This window comes from Sturnus vulgaris, chromosome 4 (assembly GCF_052056855.1).
Source record: "Sturnus vulgaris isolate bStuVul1 chromosome 4, bStuVul1.hap1, whole genome shotgun sequence".
Lineage (NCBI taxonomy): Eukaryota > Metazoa > Chordata > Aves > Passeriformes > Sturnidae > Sturnus > Sturnus vulgaris.
The window spans coordinates 18,336,385-18,361,254 of record NC_142246.1 but is presented as its reverse complement, the minus strand read 5'-3'; the positions used below and the strand labels follow the sequence as shown (position 1 = coordinate 18,361,254).

General features: G+C 36.5%; 1 protein-coding gene across 2 annotated transcripts in view; it reads right to left on the bottom strand.

Annotated features, from left to right (window-relative positions):
* Positions 1-23,982, bottom strand: part of TBC1D19 (TBC1 domain family member 19) — a 49,213-nt gene extending 25,231 nt beyond the window's left edge. Inside the window, exons 1-9 of one of the 2 annotated variants that reach the window (XM_014891511.2) lie at positions 23,836-23,982; positions 13,925-13,997; positions 13,120-13,165; positions 11,290-11,365; positions 4,831-4,905; positions 3,866-3,929; positions 2,861-2,907; positions 1,211-1,321; positions 329-401 (exon numbers count right to left, since the gene is read on the bottom strand). In XM_014891511.2, the coding sequence (XP_014746997.1) occupies positions 329-401; positions 1,211-1,321; positions 2,861-2,907; positions 3,866-3,929; positions 4,831-4,905; positions 11,290-11,365; positions 13,120-13,165; positions 13,925-13,997; positions 23,836-23,934 (664 nt within the window). In that variant the 5' untranslated portion in view covers positions 23,935-23,982. Of the gene's footprint in view, positions 1-328; positions 402-1,210; positions 1,322-2,860; positions 2,908-3,865; positions 3,930-4,830; positions 4,906-11,289; positions 11,366-13,119; positions 13,166-13,924; positions 13,998-23,528; positions 23,741-23,835 lie in introns of those variants that run through there. The other variant, XM_088163239.1, reaches the window with a different exon arrangement.
* Between the last annotated feature and the right edge of the window lie 888 nt (positions 23,983-24,870).

Sequence of the window (24,870 nt, the reverse complement as noted above, 5' to 3'; positions counted from 1 at the left end):
TCTGTTAGCTGGATTAACATTTACTGATAATTTCTGTATTTCTGGAAACAGGCAGTGTGGTTCTCTAGATCCTGAAGTGCTCAAACATATTGAAATGAATGTATTCTCTCCTTAATGTGATGACTTTAAATCTTCTCCCAATCTGACTCTTCATATATGCAATGTTTTCTATTATTAACTATATTTTACTACAAAAATCACTACAATCATAGTTACAGAACAAATATTTATGGTTTACTATGGGAAAAATACACATTTTTCTTAATAATTTTGAAGGATTCTACTCATTAGTGTTCTGTTTGAATGACTGGAGCATGGAATAGCTTACCAGGAGGCACTTGTGCTGAATCATCAATACCTAGCTGTCCTATATTTAAGCCTAGTTCGCTAAAGTCTTCTTTCTGAAAAGGAACAGAACCATAACAAAGTAATTAATATGTTTAATTATCTAATTCACTTGAGATTTCTTCCAAAAGGCTTAATGTGAATATTTTCTGAACCAAATTAAGTTCTTCTAAATGCATACATTTGAAATAGAATCTCACATCAATTCTTACTCTAGTTTTAGTTATAAGCCCCAGTTTGCATGTCAAGTATGAGCTACATCTGGATGTAGTGAAGTGGTGAATGATCAGGGTAAGGATCTCTAATTCCCATTTCTTTTCCAACCCAGGTGAAAGTTCTACTAGCATAAAATCCCCAAGAGCCTAATCAGTGAAACAGTTAGAAAAACTCTCCTATATAATTCACTAGTACTCAAGCATTTCTTTTCATTTACAACCTGACAATAAGGGGATTTAATATTATAGTGAGAAGAAAGTCAGAAGCTAACTCATTGTCAGGCTATTGATTTTGTACAGCATATGCAGAATTGAGATGTCATACAAATTTGAAGTTTCTTGTACAGAAGAAAAATTATTAAGTGAATAACAGGTACAGAAGTGTATTTTTGGCACAAATTAAACCTATATGACAAAAAATGAAAACTTCCCTACTGCCAGAAAATTTACTGTTTATTTTTCATTAAAAATAGTTTTTTTCATAGAATTTCTTTATGCTCTGTATTTTAACTACATATTTAGATTGATTTTCACTTTCAAAAGAAGACATTTATGATGATACTAATATTCTTTTTTAGCTGTTAGAATCATTTTCATTAGCAGGAAAAAATAACTCTTACAGAAACCTCTAATAAAAAAATTTTACTTACCAATTCTGGAATATCTTTAACTTTTAAGGGAACCTGAATTAGTCCCAGATGATTTTTGAAACTAGGCTGCTCTCCATTTTCATAATTTGGGTTTCGAAGATTCATCAGTACCTTAAAAATTGTAGCTCTGTCAATTCTTGCTTACATTCAGAACTCTAGTCAACATCATCAGCATTACAAACAGTACATTCAGCATAAAATTGTTTCCCATAACTTATATATGTCTATATATATATATATATATATGCAAATTATCAAATTACATCTCAACATTTTCAAAATCAAAAACTGTTGAAATTTTTAAGGAAGCCAACAGAGTCTACTTTGAAAAGTCAGCTCAATAAAAAAGCAGAAATAATTTTTAATATATGCAATTAAATGCTGGCTATATAATAATGTCTTGACTAAAATTTACTTCCTCATTTAAGGTATGCAAACAATATATTTCTGATGGCCACAGTATCCAGGATATTCTTCAGTATTACTTTTCCCTGAAAGAATTTTTATCCGTCTTCTTACACTGCAATCCTACAGAGCTTCTCATAGAAGTGCTACATAATTTGCTACTAAAATAATTCCTTAATAAATAATATATCAAAATATCTTCTTTCATAGAAGAAAAAGAAATTACAGAATTGAAAACTTAAAGCAAATATAATTTAGAAGACAAGGAACTATGTCAAGGCAAGTAAGTGTGATCTATAAAGGAATTTACAGTCTCTTACATCCTGTTATTCCAAGATACAGATTTTGATATGATGTAGAACTGCAAAGATTCTTTCTAACGTGAATTTCCAGCTCTTATGAAATTCTTTCATAACACCATACCTCTACAATTTTCACTCTTGTAAATATTCTAATACCATATAATCTCACTGTCAGACTTGTTAATTTAAAGAAACTGCAAACTCTGGAAAGAAAATAGTATAAAAGAAAAAGAGAGTGATCATGAGGGTCACTGAAAAAGCTAAAAAAAAGAGATTTATTTACAGATCCAAGATTAAAAACACACCATGGCTGTTAGTACAATGATGGAAAACAAAATAAATAAAACCTTTTCAACATTATTTTGATTAACTGAACAAAAGGAGTAATATGTAATAAGTACTGTTTTTCTATGATGTTCTGTGCTTGAGTCATAGAAAATTATGAATAATACATAAGAGTCCACAGTCACCAATTTTTTAATGGTTTGGTTTGATTACACACAAAAACCTTGAAATTCCACACAGTCCTGTTCCATCTTTGATTTTTTACAACCTTCCTAGGTGACCTACAATTTCAAATGCACTAATCTACTATCAAACAGTCTATTGGTTTCACATATTGTGATTTATGAGCTTACTATATTGGAATTTAAAATGTAAAATGGTTAAAGAATCAGTTGAGAATCTCTTCCCGAGGAAAAAAAGTTGGACCCAGACTACGCTTTAGGGAAGTTTATCACAGGTTCAATTTGAAACAGCAGTTAAAAAGAAGGGACAATAGTGTTTTGTACACCAAACATGGACTCATAAAAACCATGCCATATTTCACTTGCTATAGAAGACAACTAGTATAAAATACACTTAGCAATTATTTTTCCCACTTCATATTAAGCACTATAATGGACACAAGCCAATGGCTGAGTATTGTTCCATAGAGGCTTACCTCAAGAAAATCTTTAGGTGCATAAACAGGCCGGAAAAGACTTAGATCTGAAGTAAGATTTCAATAACACTATGTTAAAACCAAAAGATCAAAAAAATCATGTGCCATATCCATAACACAATCTAGCAACTTAAACACCAGATTAGAGCAAAGACCAAAATAACATCATCACAAATACTATGGCAACAACCACCACATACTCTGCCATATTATGCTATTGATAATTGCCATATTTTTGTAAACCCCAGATAAATGAAAAGGAGTGTGCTCTTCAAGGTCCCTTCCAGACCAAGCCATTCTATGATTTTGTGAAGAGAACAGTAGTCACAAGAAGCTTTTACTTAATCCTCATAACTGTTTAGACTGAATAATTCTTAGACTTAGGAAAGATATGATTTTCAAATGCAGTGTATTTTTTAATAGCTTGGATTGTTGAATTACACGTACTGCTGTGTAATGAAAACTGGGGAGCAGTACTAAAAAAATCCATGAAAAGTGTTTGCCATCAGAGAGGTGGTAGTGTGATACAAACCAGCACCTCTGCAAAATTCTTTTTAAGGAACTTGGCTATGAGCTAGCATGAGAGTTAGCCTTGCTGTCCCAAAGTGTAATATCAGTGACTATTCCGTGCAAGTTATTTTTATATTTTGTCAAGAAAATATCTGAGCTTAATTATCCATAGTTCTGAACAGTTTCTTTTATCCTGAGTTTACAATAAGAGGAGATGTGTCCTAGTTGAATAAATCTCAAAAGCACTGCAATATGGAGTATTACACAATGACCTCTCAGTAATGATTCAATGTTCAATGATTCAAGTACAATAACTTGAAATAAAGTAACATTGAAATAAGTATTTATTTATGCATAATGACACATTACCAATGAAAGAAGGATCAAAATCAATTTGCCTTGAAGAGATTGGATTAACATTTGACTGGTAAGTAAGATGTGCATGCTGCCTTTCTAAGTACAAAAATTTAATGCATGTAAATTAATTGACCGTACCTGGCTCATCAGTTCCCATTTCATTCCATTTATTAAGCAGTTCTTTTTGTTCGTTTACAGGCCTCTGAAAGGCACAAAAAAGTATATCTTCTTTTTTTAAACAGAATTAATAAAAACATGCTTATTTCAAATATGTATTAATTTCAGCTACACATTAATGCAACATTTTACAAAACAGCAATACAAACTTACTTGCTTACAAATTATCCCTAGCCTGAAGGTGCATTACACTGTAGAAAGCCCAAGTTCCAGTTCCCAGAAGGAAAGATGCTCATTAAATAGTTTCAGGTGTTTAGTAATGAATTTGAGATATTTAGTACACACTGAAGATTTACTGCCCATACCATAGAGCTGTTGGACTCTGTCAAATTCCTGTCCCTGGCAGTCATGAAAACCAAATACATCCTTTAGCTCATGATGAACCAGAAAGGTTCTACCACCTATCACAGAGGTATAACAGGAGAATGAACAAAACATTCTAACGTTACTCCCTAATTCCTAAAAAAAACCCCAAAAAACCAGACCAGAATGAATGACAAACAAAATCAGCAATGTACCAGTATCTCTCTGTCATGTACCAGTTCAACCACAGCCTTCTCTGCACACAAAGCACATTGTATGGCACACAGGCTGCACAAGATATACAGCTGGGTCTGCACACAAAATGCTCTGCTAAGAGCAACACAGTCATTAGCTTTCCAACGTGCTGCTCCCTCAAAAGAATAATGAATGCAACAGAAAAGAGGGAAATCTACCTAGAGTCTTCATCTTCTCCGAATTTAAGGATTGAGTGGCATTCATTGCCACCACCTTTGAAAATAAATCTGCATTAAAATTATTTAGAAACTGAACCTGCAGCTCTTGATAACCATGTCTAAAATGAAGATTACATTACAAGTGTGCAAGATAAGGCCTAATTGCAGAGAAAATGTCATTTTGAAAACAGAAAATTAACAATACATTACCTTCTGTGCTAGTGGGATATTGAGTTCTGTGCACATGCTGTTCAGACTTTTCAGAATTCGCTTCTCCCAGCTTCCCTAAAATACACACAAAAGATAAATTATAAGGAATTTATTTTTCCTGTAAATTGAATTTACTATGTAATAACAAGCATTTTTTTGAGGTCAGATATATATGAAAGGATAGCAAGGGTCACTGACTGACACCTGCAAACATATGAAGGGAATATTTACATGCTTCTTTACATGGAAACAACAGATCAAACAGATTTCATTCTTTACAACACAAAAAGAATCAGAAAATTTAGTTGTTCATATTTCAGATCTTTTAAAAAGCGTGTATTTCACAATTACTGATTTTTATGTATGCTCAATGATCAAGCTTCTTTATAGATCAACATTTAACAAATTTTTCAAACCATTATAAGAGGTCAATCAACTGTGCATAGCAAATACCTTCTCACTTTGGGCCCTAAAGAGACTGGCAGTCTTTCTCCACAAAAAGTATCTTAGATGGTGTCAGAAATTAAGGAAAGTTAGAAATCTGATATTCTGTAATGCTTAAAAAATAGTTCTAACAAAATGCTCAGGAAATAGTTGTCTAATCAGAGAAAATGAGAAGTAGACAATACCTCAGTAGCCAGCTAAAAAATCAACTAGATTCTTCTGACAATTGCATTATGCTTCAGTAGTGCCTACTCCATGGCTAACTCCTCTGAAGTTAATGCCAATTAGTATTGACTTCCTTGTCAATGGACTTAGTACTTTGCTTCCATTACAGCACCACTGGTGGGTTTTGTACTTAATTTAGTTTTCAGCGGATGACAAGCCAGACCATGATCACATGAATGCAAAGACTCCTCTTAATTTCATTTAGTTCTATTTATTACTTGTAATTTGCTCTAGACACAAATTTTACAACAGTTAGTTACTTTTTAATTACACTCCTCTGCCCAAAAAGAGGCTGCAGTTTATTAGAGAGGAAGCAAATGAAAGGAAGGGCAGATGTTCAATTTTTCTGTTTAAAAAAAGAATTTAAAATCTTGTCTATAATTGTTTCATTTTAGCTTTCATTTACACGATCATTTACAAGATACTATCATACCTTTTTCCATCAAAAAATAGCTATCTTTCACTAGAAATTTTTCCTCACAACTAAGTCATCCTTTCATCACTTTCTTTGGCATAAACAAAACAGATCTGAGTTTTGACTGTAAGGAATGTTTTCCAAATTGCACACTTTTTATCACACTCTATAAAATATTTTTATTTAACTGTATTATCATATTTAAATTCCTTTCAAATACTGCAGTTACAACACCATGCCACAAACTGGTTCATCTCACACAAGTGGTAGTATTGAGCATTTAGTATTTTGCTAAGTGAGGTTTTGTTGCTAGAGAAATAAGAAATGAAAGAGCATGAAGATTACTAGGCCAAGAAAGTGGCAATGGAGAATACACAGGTAGTAGTAGCAAAAACAAAGTTAAAAGTACAGTCTTTTTTGGTAAAAGCGTGGTCTAAATCAGATAGCCTGTCCAGCCAAATCCTAAGCATCCAATGTTGTCTCCCTAAGGAGATTATTCCAATGGCTGATTGTTCCCTATGTGAAAAATTTTCCTCTTCTGTCCAATCAGAATCTCCCCTGGAGTAACTTGTACCCATTACTTCTCATCTTTTCCATGTGACTCTGCAAAAAGGAGTCTCCATTTTCCCTGTAGCCACCCTTTAAGAACTGGAACAAGGTCTCCCCTAAGCCTCCATTTTTCAATACTGAACAAACCCAGCTCTCTCAGCCTTTCCTCATGTCAGGCTTCCCAGTTCTTTGAACATCTCTGTGGCCCTTCTCCAGACCCTCTCGAGTCTGTCCACATCCTTTATTGCACAGGGGGACCAAAACTGAACACAGTACTCCACATGTGACCTGACAAGTGTTAAGTAGAGTGGGAAAATTAATTCTTTCTCTCTGTTGGTGATGCCCACATTGATGCAACCTAGCATCCTGTTTGTTGCCTTTCTTTGAGGCAGCAGCACACTGCCCGTTCATACGGAGCTTGCTGTCCACCACATCCTTCAGGTTTATTTCCTTCCGGTTGCTCTCCAGCCAGCTAGAATCAAGCCTGTGCTGCACTCCTGGATTATGTTTTCCCACATGCCAGACCTTATATTTGTGCTTGTACATCACAAAGCTCTTATTAGCCCACTCTTCCAGCATATCCAAGTTTTTCTGCACAGTGACTCTCCCTTCTGAAACAGCCATTTCTCCACCTGGTTTGGTACCATTGGCACCATCACTTCATGATGCCATCAAAATTAAGGGAGGACAGGTGGGAGAGGAATAGCAAAGATATGCTTAAAGAAAAGAAAGCTACAAAGAAGAAGAGACAGATGGCAGCTTTGCAAGACCAAGAACCATCTCATTCCAAAGAGCAATGGAGGTCGACACACTTGGGAGTGACTTAAAACTGCCACACCAGACATTAATCGACTTATTGCACTGGGGATGAAACATGTTGGTAATAAATCACTTATACACAGTCATAAACTGAGACATAATTCAGCTTTCAAGACTCAGTAAAAGATATTCGAATAAATGCAAAAAAGACAAAACCGAAGTGAGGGTTATACAGCCTTTCCAAGCAAGATACTGTGCCCTGTCTCCAGGACAGCAGTGAAGTGAGCAGAAACAGAATGCACTGTTCTTGACTAAAATAGAAGGCAGAAGCAGAGCTCATAAAATCATTTTATTGATGAGAACGATATATTTAACAAGGTAATTCCTCCAGTCTTATGAAGAAATTCAACACTAAGAAAACACACTATCAGGATTGCTATGGTTACAATTATTCAGTAAAATAGCTGAAACTGAGGAAGGTAGTGCTGCAATTTAGAAACAATTTCATAGCCTGACAGAATGGTTTCCAACACCTAAAGACCCTGCCTGAAGGGGGGAGAAAGGTTATTAACAAGGGCACGTAGCGATAGGACAAGAGGGAATGGATTTAAACTGAAAGGGTAGGTTTAGATGAGATATGAGCAGGAAATTCTTTACTGTGAGGGTGGTGAGACATTGAACAGGTTGCCCAGAGAAGTTGTAGATGCTCCATGCCTGAAAATGTTCAAGGGCAGGTTAGGTGGGGCTCTGAGCAACCTGATCTAGTGGGAGGTATCCCTGCAAGGGAAGGTTGAAACTAGATCTTTAAGGTCTCTTCCAACCCCAACCATTCTATCATCCTAGGACTTACAGCATTACTACTCATTGCCATTAATGCTCTATCCTTCACTAGAAACCCGGTTATCCTCCAAGGTGGGAAAAGAAAGCAATACAAAAACTTCAGTCTGCCATCTATGAGAAAACAGAACCAATGTAAGGAGAAAAATGGTCAATTATGAACATTTTAATACCTACTCTAGAAAAAATTTTAATATCATTTTAATCACTGATTCACAGTCATTCCAGTAACTATCAGAGATGGTTTTCTGGGAGTAGCATCATTATTTCCAGAATTCTGAAGTAGAGCAAAATTAATTAAGATAGAAGAGGATAAAGAAATTGTCAACAAACTTATAACAAAAGAAATAGTATCTCAAATGGTGATTATATCTAATAAAAATAGAGTATGACAAATATGACTTATATGGACAACATTTTTATGGGGACTTTTATCTCTCTCCCAAAAGGTATTAGCATCCTGTATGTTGGAGTCAGTAAGTCAGGAGCCTCTCTGATTTCTTCAGAGAGAAATCAGAGTGCAGGGATTGAGTTGAAACCTTTAGATGAATTGAAGTATATTAGGCCTCTCACTTATAAGGTAGAGGTGAAAATTTAGGTTGTAACATAAGAGAGAGAAAATAAGTAAGTAAATGGAATAAGTTTTAAGTGCTTTGAGTAAGCAAAAGGTCTTAGATGCCGGAGAAGTAGCACATGTTCTAGTGAAGGTTGAAAAACATGCTAGTGTTTTCTTAGAGGCTCCAAGAACCTAGCTTCAGACATAATAGAGTTAGAGTTAAGAATATTGCTTACATTTTTCAGTTAGAACAAGATAGGCCATGAACGTAGTCTATACGTAGTCTGGCGTGCTAAGAAACTAGAATTCTAATATGTTAAGAAGTAATGGTCCAAGTTTGTGTTTTAGCTGGTTGAAATGTTTCTATAAAAGAACATGCATCAGGGAGAGCTGGTGCTCTATGCCATGGCTTTATGCCATGTGCATTTTGCCACTGCAGCTTTTAGCCATTGCTTTATACCACAGCTTTTGCTCTGCTTTTGCTTTCGCCACTGAAACCAATACCCAAGAAGAAGATAGGAGCTGCCCGGCTCCTCCTGCCCTGCTGGGACCACGGGGAGCTTCTGCTTCTGTTTGGGACTTTGAGCTAGAACTTGGAATGGACTTTGTTAGCTTTGACTCTGCATTTGAGTCTGATGTGCTTCTACAATAAATAACTTTATAGCAACTATTAGCCGCTTCGCTATTTAAACAATAGAAGAACTAGCCCGACAGTGTGGGTGCACAGGAGGCACCCGGAGGTCCCCCCGAAACCTCACTTGTATTTTAGCTATTTCCAAATATTTCAAACAAACAAAATCATTAAAACACCGGTTTTGTAAGCTTTTTACATTGTTTATTCATCTTTAATCAAAAAGAGTAACAAAACAAAACCTAGTTGTGATTCAATTGCTCATCTTGAAAATCAAACCCTCACGTTTCTCAATGGTTTTAGAAAAGATAATGTTAGTTCTCTTACTGTGCATTTATTACTATTTCACAGCTAGCATAATTTACCAGTATTTCTCATGGAAAAGATTCAAGACTTTATCAAAGATCAGTATTTCAAAAAAGGGTTTGAAAGAGCATCTACTGGTTGGCAGGACAGGGTTAACTTTCTTCAAGAAGTTAGTATGGTGCTTTCTTTTGGATCTGTGACCAAAAGGGTGTTGATAACACACCAATGTTTTAGCTATTGCTGAGAAGTGCATACATAGCTTCAAGGTCTTCTCTAATGCTTCCCCAATGGCAAGGAGGCTGGGACTGCACAAGAAATTGGGAGGAGACAGAGCTAGGACAGCTGACCCCTAGTGAGCAATGGGATATTCCAGACCATAAAACGTCATGTTCCAAGAACCTGGGACAAAAGTTGCCTGATGATGGAAAGTAATGAATCTATTCCTATTTTGCTTTGTTGACATATGTAGCTTTTGCTTTGCCAATTAAACTGTCTTTGTAACATGATTTCTCACTTCTGCCCTTGTGATTCTCTCCTGTTTTGCTGGTGGAAAGTGAGTGAGTGGCTGAGCTGCCTCCCAGGGTTAACCCACCCAGAGGACATGGATGACTAATAATCTTTGAAAAAGGGAATCAAATTTTGAAACTAGCAAAGACAGGACTTCTGCTCATTTTTATACTACTGGAACAACAGGCCTTTCTACATACAGGTAAAAACACTGCAAGTATTACATACACTTTTGTAAAATAATAACCCATGAAACTGGTTCATACAAACATGCATATAGATATATCTCTGAGGTTTTTGCATTAATAAACTAATAAGAGTCATTCTTTTCAGGAAGCAAATTGTGGCATTACATTTCACACCACACAAGAAAAATTGATTAAAGCAATCTTTAGCCCCAAATCCTAAAGACTGTAACCCAGGACAGAGAGATAAGACTTAAGGGAATAAACAACAATATGATTGTAAAAGTAACAATTTGTTGAGTATTTAGTAAAAGAACACTGCAATGTATTTCTAGGCACAGCAGAGTTAAATACACTTTTATCCCTACCTCAGATGTTTTGGTTAGATCATGTTCTTGAAGCTTGTTCATTTTTTCTAACATTTTTATGTGGATTTTTTTGTTTATTTCAAATGGCATATATTGGCAAAAAATAAACAAACAAAGCAAAAATATTTTTTTCCTGACACCAAAGATCCTCATTTAATCTTTACAGTTCAGTTTATCTTATTCTTCTTCAATATGCCTTAAGCTCCTTAGCTCCATATTTTTCATCTTCCTTTCACATTTCTAAGCACTAAATATATCTCTTCTTTCTGAAGACCTCACTATCTCTGCAGCCAACTGTTATCTTTCATCATGAAATAGCCTGTGTCCCTTCAAATAAAAGTTTTCGTAACCCTAAGTGAAATTACCTATAGCTACCCCTTTTTTCTTCTCAATGAAATCAAATTCTCTTCTTTGACATATTTACATCATCTCTATTCTAAAATTTTCACCTACCTGCCACTATATCCTACTTCTTTCATGGCTGGAGAATTACTTGAGCATTTTCTGTATTTATGTAAAACGTCACATATACAATATTACTATTACCTCTAATGCAATTACAAATGTGTGCTTTTCCTAAGGTATAAAACCTATAAATATAATAACATTCTACAGAGTAAATCTCAAATAGTCCAATTAAAGATCTGTTATGAATGGTAAAATTGATAATCACCAACCTGTGCTTTCCTCATATAGGCTAAAGGTTCTTTAATATGTTCAGGTGGTGCTGCAGGATGACACGGCGTAGGAAACCTTAAAAAGAAAACATGGTAAACTGTAAATATTCTGATGTTTTATTTTGCTTAATTAATCCTGTATTTGTAAATCTAAATGTAACTTTCTTCATGAGACTACTAGCAAAAACACAAGTGTAAGTTGATCAAAACTGGGTATTATTTCTAGAAGTATTTTTTCCTCATCCATTCTATGGATACAAATAAGATAAATAAATGAAAGAATTAATAACATTTCAACATGAGTTTTTCTTGTGTTAAAAACAATGCTCCCTTATAATTTCACATATTAATAAAAGAAAATAATTACATAAACAAATCAGGTATTTTAAAAGTGTATTCTTGTCACATCATGTCATCTTTATGATTCCCTGGGACTTTCCCTCTCCAAATCATCATATTTTTCTCAAGAGACAATTTTTTTGGAGGGTCTCCTTTTAAAAATCAATAGTGAACATGTACATGTCCAAAGTAATTAGAAGTTTGAGGTGCTGACTTAAGCAAAGTTGAATATTCACTCATAAATTGCATTATGACAAAATATAAAAGCTGGAACAAAAATTAAAAACCAAACCAAAACACTAACTTATGTTTCAGTAGTACAGGTTATTTTCACTGAGTTTTTGCCAAACATTTCATCCAGCTTAATTTTAAGTGTCTCAAATGTTCTTCAGGAAACAAAAATTTACACACAGCTTCTCTAATAGTTAGCTTGAATTTTTATTTGTTTGAATGTATTCAATCAGTTCCTATCATATGTTTTTGGGAGACCCTCTCCAAATTTCTTCCCATTTTTAACTGATAAGATCATTCTAGTACTTGCTGCAAATTTGTTATGGACTATTCTGTCCCAGTGTGTAAAATAGAATCAATATCAACAGATTTCAGAAATGCTATTTATTGGCTTTTCCACAACGCTTATGAAATCATGGTGTTCATAGCTAATTTCAATTTTCAAGGGCTAATTTTGTTGTTTTGCTGCTTATTTCCGTGCATTAGCCCTAGAGACAGGTAAATATTTTTCCCTGGAAGATATAATGATGAATCCTTACTAACAGATAGAAGCATTTTGCTGAATTAAGTCCCTCATACTACTAAATATATATTGTGCTAAACTGGTAACTCTAACAAGTTTATTTAAATTAGCACAAATAGATTTGCATACACATTTGTTATTTTATAGTTGCATTTATGGCTAAATGTGTTATGATATTCACCTTTCCACTGTGCCAGAATGTTAAGAAAAATTATGCTTCCCAGAAGCCTAATCCAAAGTTTGCTAAACAATAATAAAAAGGAAACTTAACTGATGTTACTGTGTTTATAGCCATATCCCAAGCACACTGAGCACTGACTTGGGAAGCCTAGAGATCCAGTATCTTAAAGATTTAAAAAATAATTAATACAACAAATATGTGCAATGCTGTAATAAATACCTCAATTAAAACTCATTTGCAGCAACTACCTCATTTACATAAGAATTATATTGTGACCCTTGGTACCTTTGGAAGTAAAGCAAAAAAGAAAATACTAAAGTAACTACAAAATGTACTGATATTTATTTCACTTATTCTTTAAAATGCACTTGAGTCCAGTATTTTCAGTTGGATGAAAAAGAAATAATGGCACTTTAAAAACAGAAACTAAGCAGGTACCCTTGCTACGACAGATATTGCAGATTATAGTAACACACTACACACCTCTATAAACAAATGGATCAAAAGTAAATAATGTCAGTAGGACTCATTAAGTGAAAATACTAAATAAACTCACACATTGAGTTCACTATAAACAGCATTCTGAAGCTTCTTTTCCCAACCTGTTAAAATAAAAAAAAACAGAAGACAGCTTTAGGAATTAATACTAATGGAACATCAATCAGAGATTGCTTTGCAGACACTGGAGTTTTATGTTTGGTCTCAGTTCATGTCAACCTCCCAGAGAGACAGGAAGAGACAAGGAAACCTTAATCTAATTAAGACAGGAAAACTGCAAGTTGAAACCTCTCTAGAGACTGAATATCCTTTATTTCCATCTGCTGTTCAAATAATTATAGTTTTGGTTAAATATTTACATTCTATTTTTTCAAAGCCATAATTTTATTAAACCAACAATTAATACTAATAGACACAATGTTCCTGATGATTACAATTCTTAGATCATTTAATCATAAAATCCTCACATTATAATAACATAGCCTACAACTTTCAATGCAAATTGGAAATTTAACTGAAGGTAAAATTTTCAAGAGTATCTCCATGGAACTTAATTTCCATTTTTAGAAGTGACTGAATTCTCATTTCACTCAGAACTTTCCAAAAAATCACCAGTATCTTACAAAATTATAAAAGCATTTTGCACTGTATATTTTTCAAAATGCAGATGGAATCCAACAACACTTTCCCTTTTAAATTTTCTCTATCTGATTTAATAATGTGGAATCACTGAATGTCTGCTTCTGGCTACTGCCAGTGACAAGACACCAAGCTCCACAATCTACTGTTTTCATCACTTATATCACGTATGTTCTTACATACATCTATCCTATTCACAAATGTATCAATGAAGTATTACAAACCTGATGTCTTCAGAAAATCCTTAATATCCTCTTTTAGTGATTCTAGCTTAATTTCTGGTTTGTGTAGGCTAACCTAATAAGAAAAATAAATAAATAAGCATCAAAAAGTCAAGAGAAATTACATTATTCAAGTCACGAAGTAAGTAATGACCATGCTTAAAGTTACACACAAAGCAAACTCCTTCCTTGAGCAATGGCTATGACTGTCAAAAATATCAGTTAACTTTTTTCTCACTCAATGTCTTCGCCTTTTTCATCAATGCTAAAAGGTGTATGTGGGGAAGGAGAGAGAAGAAAGGAGCAGAATGCAATGAATGCATATAAACACATACATTTAATAATCTGAGGAAATACCCCACATACTTAGCCCAAATGCTAGACTATACACATGAAGGAATTGGTCATAAGCTACACATGGAAAAGAATAAAACTGAAAACATTCCATAATTTTTCACTTAATCTCCCACAGTTCACCTCTTTCAGGTAAGAAATGCCAAAAATACCAACTGTGCACCAAACATTCCCCACTGCAGCTGTGACTACTGGGTATATACGACCTCCTCCAATGAAATGCACTCAACACTCTACCCAGCACTAACCAGCTTTACACCATACCATGACACAGCCACACAGATGGTGCTGCACATCCTTCAGCAGCAGCAGGACCAGCTGCTACAGCATCTCCTACTACAGCTAGACCAAGAGGAGAAAACGAATGCATCACGAAGGTCCAAAAGGACAACAAGCAGAAACTCAGAAGCTTCTGTGAAGTGTCTTCTAATACATATTCTCCTAAGCATGGTACATGGCAATAGCTGATCAACATCAGATAATAAAGGTAAAGGTTTAGAATAAAAATGCAGCAATGCTGCATGCTAACTAGAAAATAACACCAGAAGATCTTTGTATCCACAGCCACAACAGCTCCAGGCATGTTAGAAGCATATGACCATATCATCTACATAGAAATGTGAGACATCTCTTACCAAAAGCTACTCAATAATATGCTGTAGGCATATCAGCTACTGATTCTATTGCAGCAAGCTTTCCTGCTGCAATAGAATTTTAATTATTATTTAATTAAAAATAATCTTTCACCAATTTGTGCAGTTTTCCAGCCCTAACAGCACTGCTGGCAGTATGGCATGCTTTAACTCCATAACACACAACTAAAACTAAAAAATCCTGTAATTTGCCTTACAGTTTATACATAGAAAAGGGTGTTTCTGCACTGGAAAATTTGGTCTAGGTGAATTCACAATGCAGAATTTTGAGGATACCTTTCCATTTGCCCCAGATGAAAAGAAGAATGGACAAAAATGGAGAGAGAATGACAGCATCAGCATTTCTGCTCTTGTTTCGAGTCCCCTTGCCATTACAGGTAAGGAAGGCATTTATATTTGGTTTATTGACTGCAATAGCAAAGAGACTGTAAGCATGCCTCTGAGAAAGGTCATTATAAGCACAAGAAGCACATTATAAGCATAAGAAAGTGTGGTGAGTTGCCTAACTCTCATGTCAAATGACAAACATGTATTTCATTTAGCACAGTGGTAAAAGCTGGCAAACAATCGTTGCTAGTGTCTGGGAAATAAAGATTATTGTGTGAGTTCTTGGGCAGCTTGTAAAATACCCTTTTATGCAAAAACCTCAAGGAATATTTTATGGAGAATTCCTTGTGAAGCTACTTTGACAGAAAGTCCTATATCCTTTTATATCCTTTTTGGATATTTGTCGGGGGGGGGGGGCGGGGGGGGCGGTTCCCTGCTGCAAGGCAGCGCTTCTGTGCATCTCCTGTAGAAATTTTAAATAAAGCAACACACACCAAGCAGGGCAGATTTTGTCATACTGTTCCTCAGAAGTTTTTGTGCACCCTTTTGTAAATGTTCAGTTTTGTCCTTGAGTTAAATATGGCTAATTCTAATCTCAAGGTCCATGGCGTGTTTACCTGTCAGGCCTGGCACACTTTTTAGATATGCAAAAAAATCCCCTCACAAATACAACTCATTGACAGATGATAAATCACATAAAAAAAGAAAGCTCCTGTACAATCTGCTATAAAATAGGTTAATTATTTTGACACTAAAAACAGTACAATCAGAACAGTATTTTAATTCTCCACTGTTTACACACCTGTGAGCTCTTGTCTTATTAAGGAATATCTGACACTCCTATTGACAACAACAGGGGATTTTTTGGAGATTCCTGGAAATTCAAGAAATTGATATTGCATATCACATTAGAAGGCATTAAGGAGTTCAACCCACAGACTATTCCTATTTTCCCTGTCAGGCCAAAAGAACAACAGAGGTCTTTCTTGTAAACCACTGCTCCCATCAGAGCATGGTCCCGAGCTGAAGAACATGAAATGCAGCAACTCTCCTGTATGCAGAAAAAAGGAAACAGGACAGCATGCTGGGGAACATTTTCTCCAAGGATTCCATTCGTGCATCAAGCTGCACTGGTTACCTTCGCCTCTTCATGCCTATGTATTCAGTCAAGTATTATTTCATTATTCCGAGCCCTGTTGCAGCCAATATTCTTAGGCTGATCTTTAATTTATCAAAAGGTATATCTTTAGCATCTTTCCTCTGTCCTTCTTCTTCTCTTTGCTGAAAAAAAAGGTCTACTGAGACAAATTTTCACATAAGAAATGTGAAAATTCCTCCCCAGATTATGGAGGCACTTTTGTCTCTACTTTCACCAATTCAAGGTTCAGGTGCAAAAGCCTTCTCCCATTTACACTCTCCCTTTTGTCTGCTTGTGTACTACAATCAATCCATTCCTAAGTGCTAAGCAGAACAAGAGAGCCAAAGAAACTGTTAGGGACTCTTTTCCCACTGGACTGCTGATCAGTTTTCAAATCAGAAATTAGATACTTGAGAATGTGGCTAATAGTTCAGCTGGCAGCTGCAGCCAGCTTTAACACAGACCATACTCCAGCTCTGTCTAACACAACAAGGGAAAATACTCATTTTGGTAAGAGAATGGAACTCTCTTCAGAACTGTTTTGCTGTAACTTAACAGAAAGGTACCTCTTTGGAATTTCTATGGGTGTTTATGGAAATTAAATTGAGGAATCAAGAGGACTTAGCAGAGTTGATGTTACAAAATTACTAGTCCAGGTCTCCTACTTGTTTTTCCTTTGGATTAACAGATCGAATTTACTTCTGTTGTACCATGCTGGAAAACACATTTAGGTATTTATATTTTAGGTAGGGGTGGTTTGTTTTAAACTGCTTAGTATAACGTATTGACTAAGTCTCATTTGCACTTTCAACCCCTGTGATTTTTTCGTAGAATGAAAAATATGTTGACAAAATTTTATTTAGATAAAAAAGCATTACTACAACTTTACTCAGATAAAAATGCCTACCAAAGATTTATTAGGAAAAAAACCCACACTGATGAGATTTGTACTCATGAACTGAATTAACTCCCTGTATGATCAAAACACAGCCAACACCCAGGTAGAACTATCAATTTCAATACACACATCTTGATGAAAGGGTATCTTACTTCTATAAGAAAAACACCATCTGTTACTATAAGGAGATTATCACAAGCAGAGTAATAGAGAGTGAGCAGTACAGGGAACAGGAAGGCAAAGAGTGACCGCTAGAACAGGGGAAAAGTCAAATATTCAGAGGCTGTCAGGCCAATACAGAGCCCTGAAAGGAAATAGGGATGAAAGTCAAACATTTCAGCAACAAATAACAAATTATTTTTAATAAATGTTAATGCCTAACAGTTTTTCCCTGTAAAAATAGCATTGTGCATAATCTTATGGATAGGGCCCTGAGGTCAAGGTGTGGGATATCTATGGCCATCTACAGTCTTGGGCAGCTTCTTGTGAATCAAGACATCTGTCCTTTCCACACTCCTTCATAAAACAAGCTATCATTACAGCATTTCTTGGCAGCCCCCATTCTTCAGCTGTACAGAACAGGAGGGTAGTTTGAGGACCTTTAAAATTTTGCCAAATTTGCTGGTGCCTAAGGTACCACTAGCAAATTTGTGCATATATCTTTGATTTTGGCAAGATATCCTGCTGAGATCTGGGCAGTCACCATCACAAGTGATACTCTAAATGTACCCTCTCTCTATATGTGGATGCCAAGATGGAAGAAAATCCAGACACTCAACGCTGATGTGGCTGAAAGCAAGAAAAAGGACAGCACAACAGTAAAGTAATAAAGTTGGTGGAAATAGTAAATTGATTCACAGAGGAACTGAACACAGAGATCAACCTAGGTGCAAATTAGCACCTAAATTTGAAAGTGGCATTCAGTCATCATGACTGGAGCAGTATTGATCATGCAAGATATAATCCATCAACCACAGCACTTAAATAAGTACAGGAAAATAACTAAAGGACCAGCAACATACTACAAAGAGGAGGCTTGACAGAACAAAGTGTTCCAGCATTAACTCCTGTGTTAAACTATTTCTCTTCTCAACAAGAATAAATACTGCAGAGGAGTGATCCAACTATAGTGAAATGTGGAACCACATCAGGTGAACACATATTTTTATTCTGTTCCAAACAGTTCTGCAAATAATTTTATACAATCCTAATATTTTTACAGGCTATCCACCATACTTTCTCTTAAAAGCCTTTTTTGTTTAGAAAAACATGTACCCTCTCAAAGCATTTATTACTGTTCAGTACGGTTTTGCACAAGTGCACAACACTTTTTGGTTTTATTGCTATTATTTCCCAATTTACAATAAAACACAATCCCCAAATATAATCCATCTTTAGAAGAAATAAATTCAATGAAAGCTAATAAATATTCACCTTTCCTTATGTACTTCATTCTACCATAACTGGACTTCATAAGGACCAAGATGACTTGGTAAAAACCACTTCAAGCACAACTACAACAATTTCAACATAAACACTCACTAAAAACTTAGAACCCTGCAACTTTAAGGGAGAGATTTTAGTTTTGGTTATACATTTCTGTAAGAGAAAGAAGATTCTGAGCCTAACTAAAAAAATTTCAGTAAGTGTGAAACCCTGATTACACTGACAATTTTCCAACCCTTCTATATTTCCACATTAATTACACTAAGGGAAAAAGTAATGTGAACTTGCTTATACAAGTAAAATTGACTTAGCAGTGACCTTCAATTGGCCTCATATGGGAGTAAACAGCTTCAAATATTATATTGTGCTGCAAGATATGAGGATATATTTTAATGGTGTAATTTTAATGTTTCGTAAATTTATAGGTTTTGAATATAAAATTAGTGCTGAAAATAAAATACACACACAAGGCAAAAAACCAGAATCCACATTACTAAAAAAGTACTACTCTGCCAATCAAGCTTGCATTGCTTCTGAACTCCATCATCAACACATACTCAACTGCATCCAATTTAAAATTCACTGTAATGCAAATATTGCTGCTGAACACTTAAAACAAAGGTACAAGCTCTATCAGCAGGCATAGTAAATCCTTTGTCAAATACAATGCATGAAAATGAACCATTAATTATCTATGACTCATAAGCCTACATTTGTTAGCTAATTTTTATTAAATAAATGCTACATTGCACAGAAACATTTTCCTTCTTAATTTGATATTTTATTTAAGTTGAGATTGGTATAATTTTCTTTTTTTTCTTTTTAACTGGCAAAAAATGTCATGAAAACAATAATCTGAGACATGTTGCAAACATCACTCCACATAAATTATTCGAAGCTCATTTACCTACACTTTCCTTAGAAGCACAGTCAGGCACTACTCCAGCTCCAATATTCCTAGTGCTGCCACAGCAAAGTCCTCTCCTCCTTTGCCCCATCTGAAGTCTTGTAAAGACCCTGACCCCTCCCTTTGATCAATATTGTCTTTACACCCTTCTGGCTCTATCACAGGTCTGCTGAAAGAATGACGGCAGATTCTCCTCCTCTGGACTGTGTTTCTGATCATGACATCTCCTCTCCACTCTTCTTTGTACCTTCAGGTACCTCCACCAATGAATTCTCACTCCCAAACTTAATTTCTGCAGCGGGGTGTGACAGGGTATCAGACCTGATTTTTACACTCACATTACCCCTTTTAGCCTACTATAACAGCCCTTACCATGTTTTCTTACAAGTTCCCCTCAGGTTGTCCTACTCCAGACATACCTACAAGAAACATCTGAGAACATCCATGCAGGCAATGCCAGGGGGACTCCTTGCACTGTGAGTCTTTCTTGTTCCACTTAAAAGATAATTTAGAACCTTTATCTTTCATTTAGAACTTTCATTTTATTGTCACCTCCTGTTTTAGAAAAGTTCTTTAGGAATACTGAAGCTTTTGTTTGTTGATTGGTTTTGTTGGGTTTTTAAAAAACTTTGTTATTTGCCCCAGATCACTAGAGGTTCTGGGCAACTCTGAGTTAGACTGATTTCAATCAGAGGTTTGCATGGGACAAAAATTAAATTTATTAATCTTAACTGATTAATAATGCCCAACTTCCTTCAAAGATTGTGAAAAATGAAGTTTCTGAATTGGCTGTAAATGAAAATGTGCTAGAAAGGCAGCACTCTTTTCATGTGTCTGAATGATTTCATTTTTATGTCAGTTCACTGAGAGAGATTTTCCCTAAAGCAGAATTTTAGCAAGATTTCACAAAACAATTTGTTTTAAAACTGTATTTTGTCCTTGAGATATCCATGTCTTCGTTTTTCTAAACACCTCTAATCTTTATCTTAAAAACCTTAACAATTCAGAAAGGAAGAGAAAATAAGATAAGAACAAGCAAATTTGATTACAAACTTGCACAGTGAAGTTGTGCCCTGAAAATGAGGTCCCTCCTCTGCTACCCAACTAACGCCAGCAGCAATTCTACCTGTTGAAAAGTTACTACCTAACATTTTGGCTCTTTGTCACTGTTACCATTTCCTTTGAAACACACTACAAAATATGTTCAGAAGAAATTCCAAAGCAAATCATAGGTAAATTAGCACTCTTACCCACATTAATTTTCTTATTAACTGCAGTAATATATCTATATATCAAAACTCAACCTACAAAAATCAACCTAACATTTATTTATTTATTCATTCATCACTTACAAGCATATGACACTACCTCTACTTCAATCCTTGGGATAAAAATGTAATTATCTTGGTATCCCCAGAGGTCAAGCTATGACAGCAAATCATTTGATGCCCATGCCAAAGTTATTTCAAAGAGATTGTGCATCACAGCCCTTGACACTAGCTCAAGCTCCCAGTGACAGCCAAGCCAAGCACTGGTTTGATCCATTCATAACCACAGGGCTACTCTATCACCTCTCACAAATAATATCAGGATACTGTGTTTTCCCAAAAATTCTATTAACTCATCAATGAAACTTCATTCTGAGCTCTCCTTCCTAGAAAATAAAAGAAGAGATGAAATTACAAAACATAGCTTTTCTAATAGCTAAAATACTGTTTGTGAGACTACATGTTCCCTCATAATTTCAGGCAATATTGTAATGGACCTTACAATCCACTTTGACTGTAATGTTTTCAGAAACAGTAAATATTTTTGAGGAGCAAATGTCAACAATACCATTTTCTACACTAAGAGCTGAAGAATATTTGTGAAGTATAACTGCAGTATAAATATCAAAAAGTAAGCTTCACTCTGATGCACTGATTCCAAAGGCTTCTCAAAATACAGTGTGCATCTCCCAAAATAGTTTAAAATCCCCTCCAAAGGGATCACCCTTCAAAATCACAACTGATGCAGACCAAGCACTGTTAACCAGCAGACAAAAAACTCCATCACATCCTACTGATAAACTGGAATTTAGTGTGATGCACAGCAACAGCTAAGATTTCATATTTGACAGTGCAACTCCAGCAATACCCCATGCAATGGCAGGAATACCAAGCATTACCTTAATACAGAATGAAGCAAAACTCAGCAGCTTTCAGAATTCTGTACAGCTGCTAAGGAATGGACAGGAGACAAGCCACTGACTGAGGGGCTCTTGCAACTGCACAGTACAGCACTAACATGACTACACAAGCTTTATAAACAAAACAGGTCTTCTGTACATGAAAGAGCATAAATGCATATAAGGTCAATAAAAAACCCCTCTCTATCAAGAACACACAGATTCCTGACAAACACAATGCATATTTGGTCCTACTAATTTAAACTACAATCTCCAAGAGATAGTTCCTTTGATTGAGAAATCCCATTGTTGATGTATCTATAAACTTTCGGATGACTACACAAAACAATTGCTCTGATTTAACCTTTTTTTATAAACCCTTCAAACACAACTTTAAGAATCAACTTGAATATTTGTTGCCCTGTTTCTATTCTTTCTCCTTAGCACTTCATATTACTAGAATGACCATGACCTATATAAACACTTTCTTTTTCTTCTCAAGAAGTCTGTAAAGCAGTGCTCTGCAAAGCCATCACAGCAGATACATTCTTGTGTCCAGCAGGGATTTAGGCATCTCACTGTCCTTTCAGACTCCAAATACCACCTTGGGAGGGCACTGCTCCCGTTCTCAGCAGCCACCTGCACAAAATGCTCCAGGAAACAGCCACCCACAAGCAGCTTCTCAACACCCAGTCCTGAGGACTCCAAGCTTCCTCCTGTCTCAAAAAACCCATGCAAAGTATCCAATGACACTGAAATCAGGCCCTGCCAGAGACACGGATCAAAGAATGCACGTGGAAGGGAGTAGTGCATTCAGGTTTGTCAGAAACAGGAACGGAGCTGTTAGAAGAGAGCCCTGTTCACTGCCTGTTTTGAGAACAAGGTCTGACTCTCCACTCCTCATGTCAGGCTATTTAGGATACTCAATTTCCCAACATTTAGCAGAACCCAGCCTCTAAACTCTTTCATAATTCCAGCCCCCTTCAAGTCACGCACACTGGCTTATTCAAATATTTAGAAAGCTCCGTCAACAGAAGCAAGGCAACACACATTTATAAAAGCATTTAGAGACCAAATCAGAAAATTTAAATACAAAACAAACAAAAGACAGGCAGTGATGTCACTTGCCTATAGAAAGCTTCAGGGACATTCAAAGAGGAAAATCATGTTTCATTTAAAAACGCAACAAAACTAACGGATAGATAATGGACACGGTATCCTAAAAAAAAACCCCAACAAACAAACAAACAAAAAAACCCAAAGCCCCAAAAACAAACAACAACAACAACAACAAAAAAGGTATAATTTTAAGCAACACTTGGGGGAAAAAAAAGCCAAAAACAAAAAACAAACAAACAAACCCAAAACCACAAGATTTTATAAAACCCAACCCAAAATATTTCAGTAATGCACAATATTTGCAGCACCATGACTAGGTTATTATGACCATGAAAACTGACGTAATTTTAATCTGAAACATCCTAAATTAAATTCAGCTGAAATATGAAAATCTGGCTCCAAGTGCAGATAAGTTATTAAATATAAAAAAAAGCAACTGTTTTCCCAGCTACTAAAATTTACTTCCATGCGTGTTTTTTTCATTTATTTTCCTTTCACCAAATCCTCATTTTCTCAGGGACACTAGGGGAGCGGGGGAGGGTGGGTGGAATTTAAAGCTCTCCAAATTAAAGATTAAAAAAGCAATTCGTTTCAAGACCTATATTTGAGGCAGCGATATTTCAGAAGGATAGTCTTCATACTCATGCGAAATCCTTGGGTCCCAAGGGGAAACACAATAAACACGCTCTAGAAACCAAACACACCGCTCTCCGGCCCCGCCGAGGAGGGAGAGCAGCGGGACAAGGAGTAAAAGAGGGAGGGGACGAGTGGCGGCAGGAGGCCTCGGACCCCGTGCCCGGGAGGAGGCCACACGGGCCGGGGGCGACGGCCGGGAACAAAGCGGCGGGGAGGGGCAGCGCGGAAGTGAGGGGTGCGTGGGGGCACAGCGGCAGGTCAGGGCTCACCCGGGCCTGTCGCTCCAGCTGTGAGTGCAGGCTGGAGCCCTGCAGCCGCTGCACGACCCTCGCGATGGTGAGGGACAGCCCGCGGTCCGGGTCCAGCATCGCGGCCCGCGCCTGGCCGGGCCGCCTTCGCCGCCGCACCGCCGCGTTACCCGGCAACGGCGGCAGCGGCGCCGTCCAGCGGCTGCGTCCGGGCGGGAACCGGCGCCGCGCTGAAAGGTTCCCCCCCTCCGCCGCCGCCGCCCCGCCCTGAATGGAAGGAAGCTTCCAAGAGCCGTGGATGCTCCTGGTCGGCAGGAAAGACAAAAGTCAGAGGGTCCGCCAACAATGAGAAAGTTTTATTAGAAAACTACTGGAAATTGTTATGCTCTGACCTCCTATATATGCCCAGAAAGAAAGAACGGAAGAGATGACGAGTCCTGGTTCCAGCGCGGCGCTTCAGCTGCTGGGATGCCCAGAGTCCTGGGCGGATTCCTTTTTATGGACAGGTTTCTCCACCCGAAGACACGTTTCTGTGTGCTTCTTGAGGGATACAAGTCGGCCTGTATTGAAGCGAAGTTTTATTGCACTTTTGGATACTTTACCTTGTGTGCTCGGCATGGTTGAGGCGCTAGTTCAGGCTCAGTGCCAGGAGCCCACACAGTCCTCATTTAATCGGGGCAGCTGCGTGGCACTATGTGCACATCCCTGGTGATGTACATGCAAGGAACTTTCATCTGTTTAGCTTCTCTGGGAAAATCTATTCCTATGTGCATCAGTAACAGAACCCTGTAATCAAATTTTTGCTTAATAAACTAATTTACTAAGTCAAAATACCCATTTTTTAAAGTCCCATAAGGATTAATAAATAAACTAAGAGATGAAAGAACATGGAAAAGCTGATCATTGATCTCTAAAGCATTAGGACCCATTTTCAGCTCTGAAGATGACCTCTGGAAAACAGAGACTGTTTCAAGATTCTGAAACATCAGGAATAACCTTTTCCTTGTTGGGAGTGACAGATATGAGGAAATGATAGCTCTCATCAGCTATGTCAAT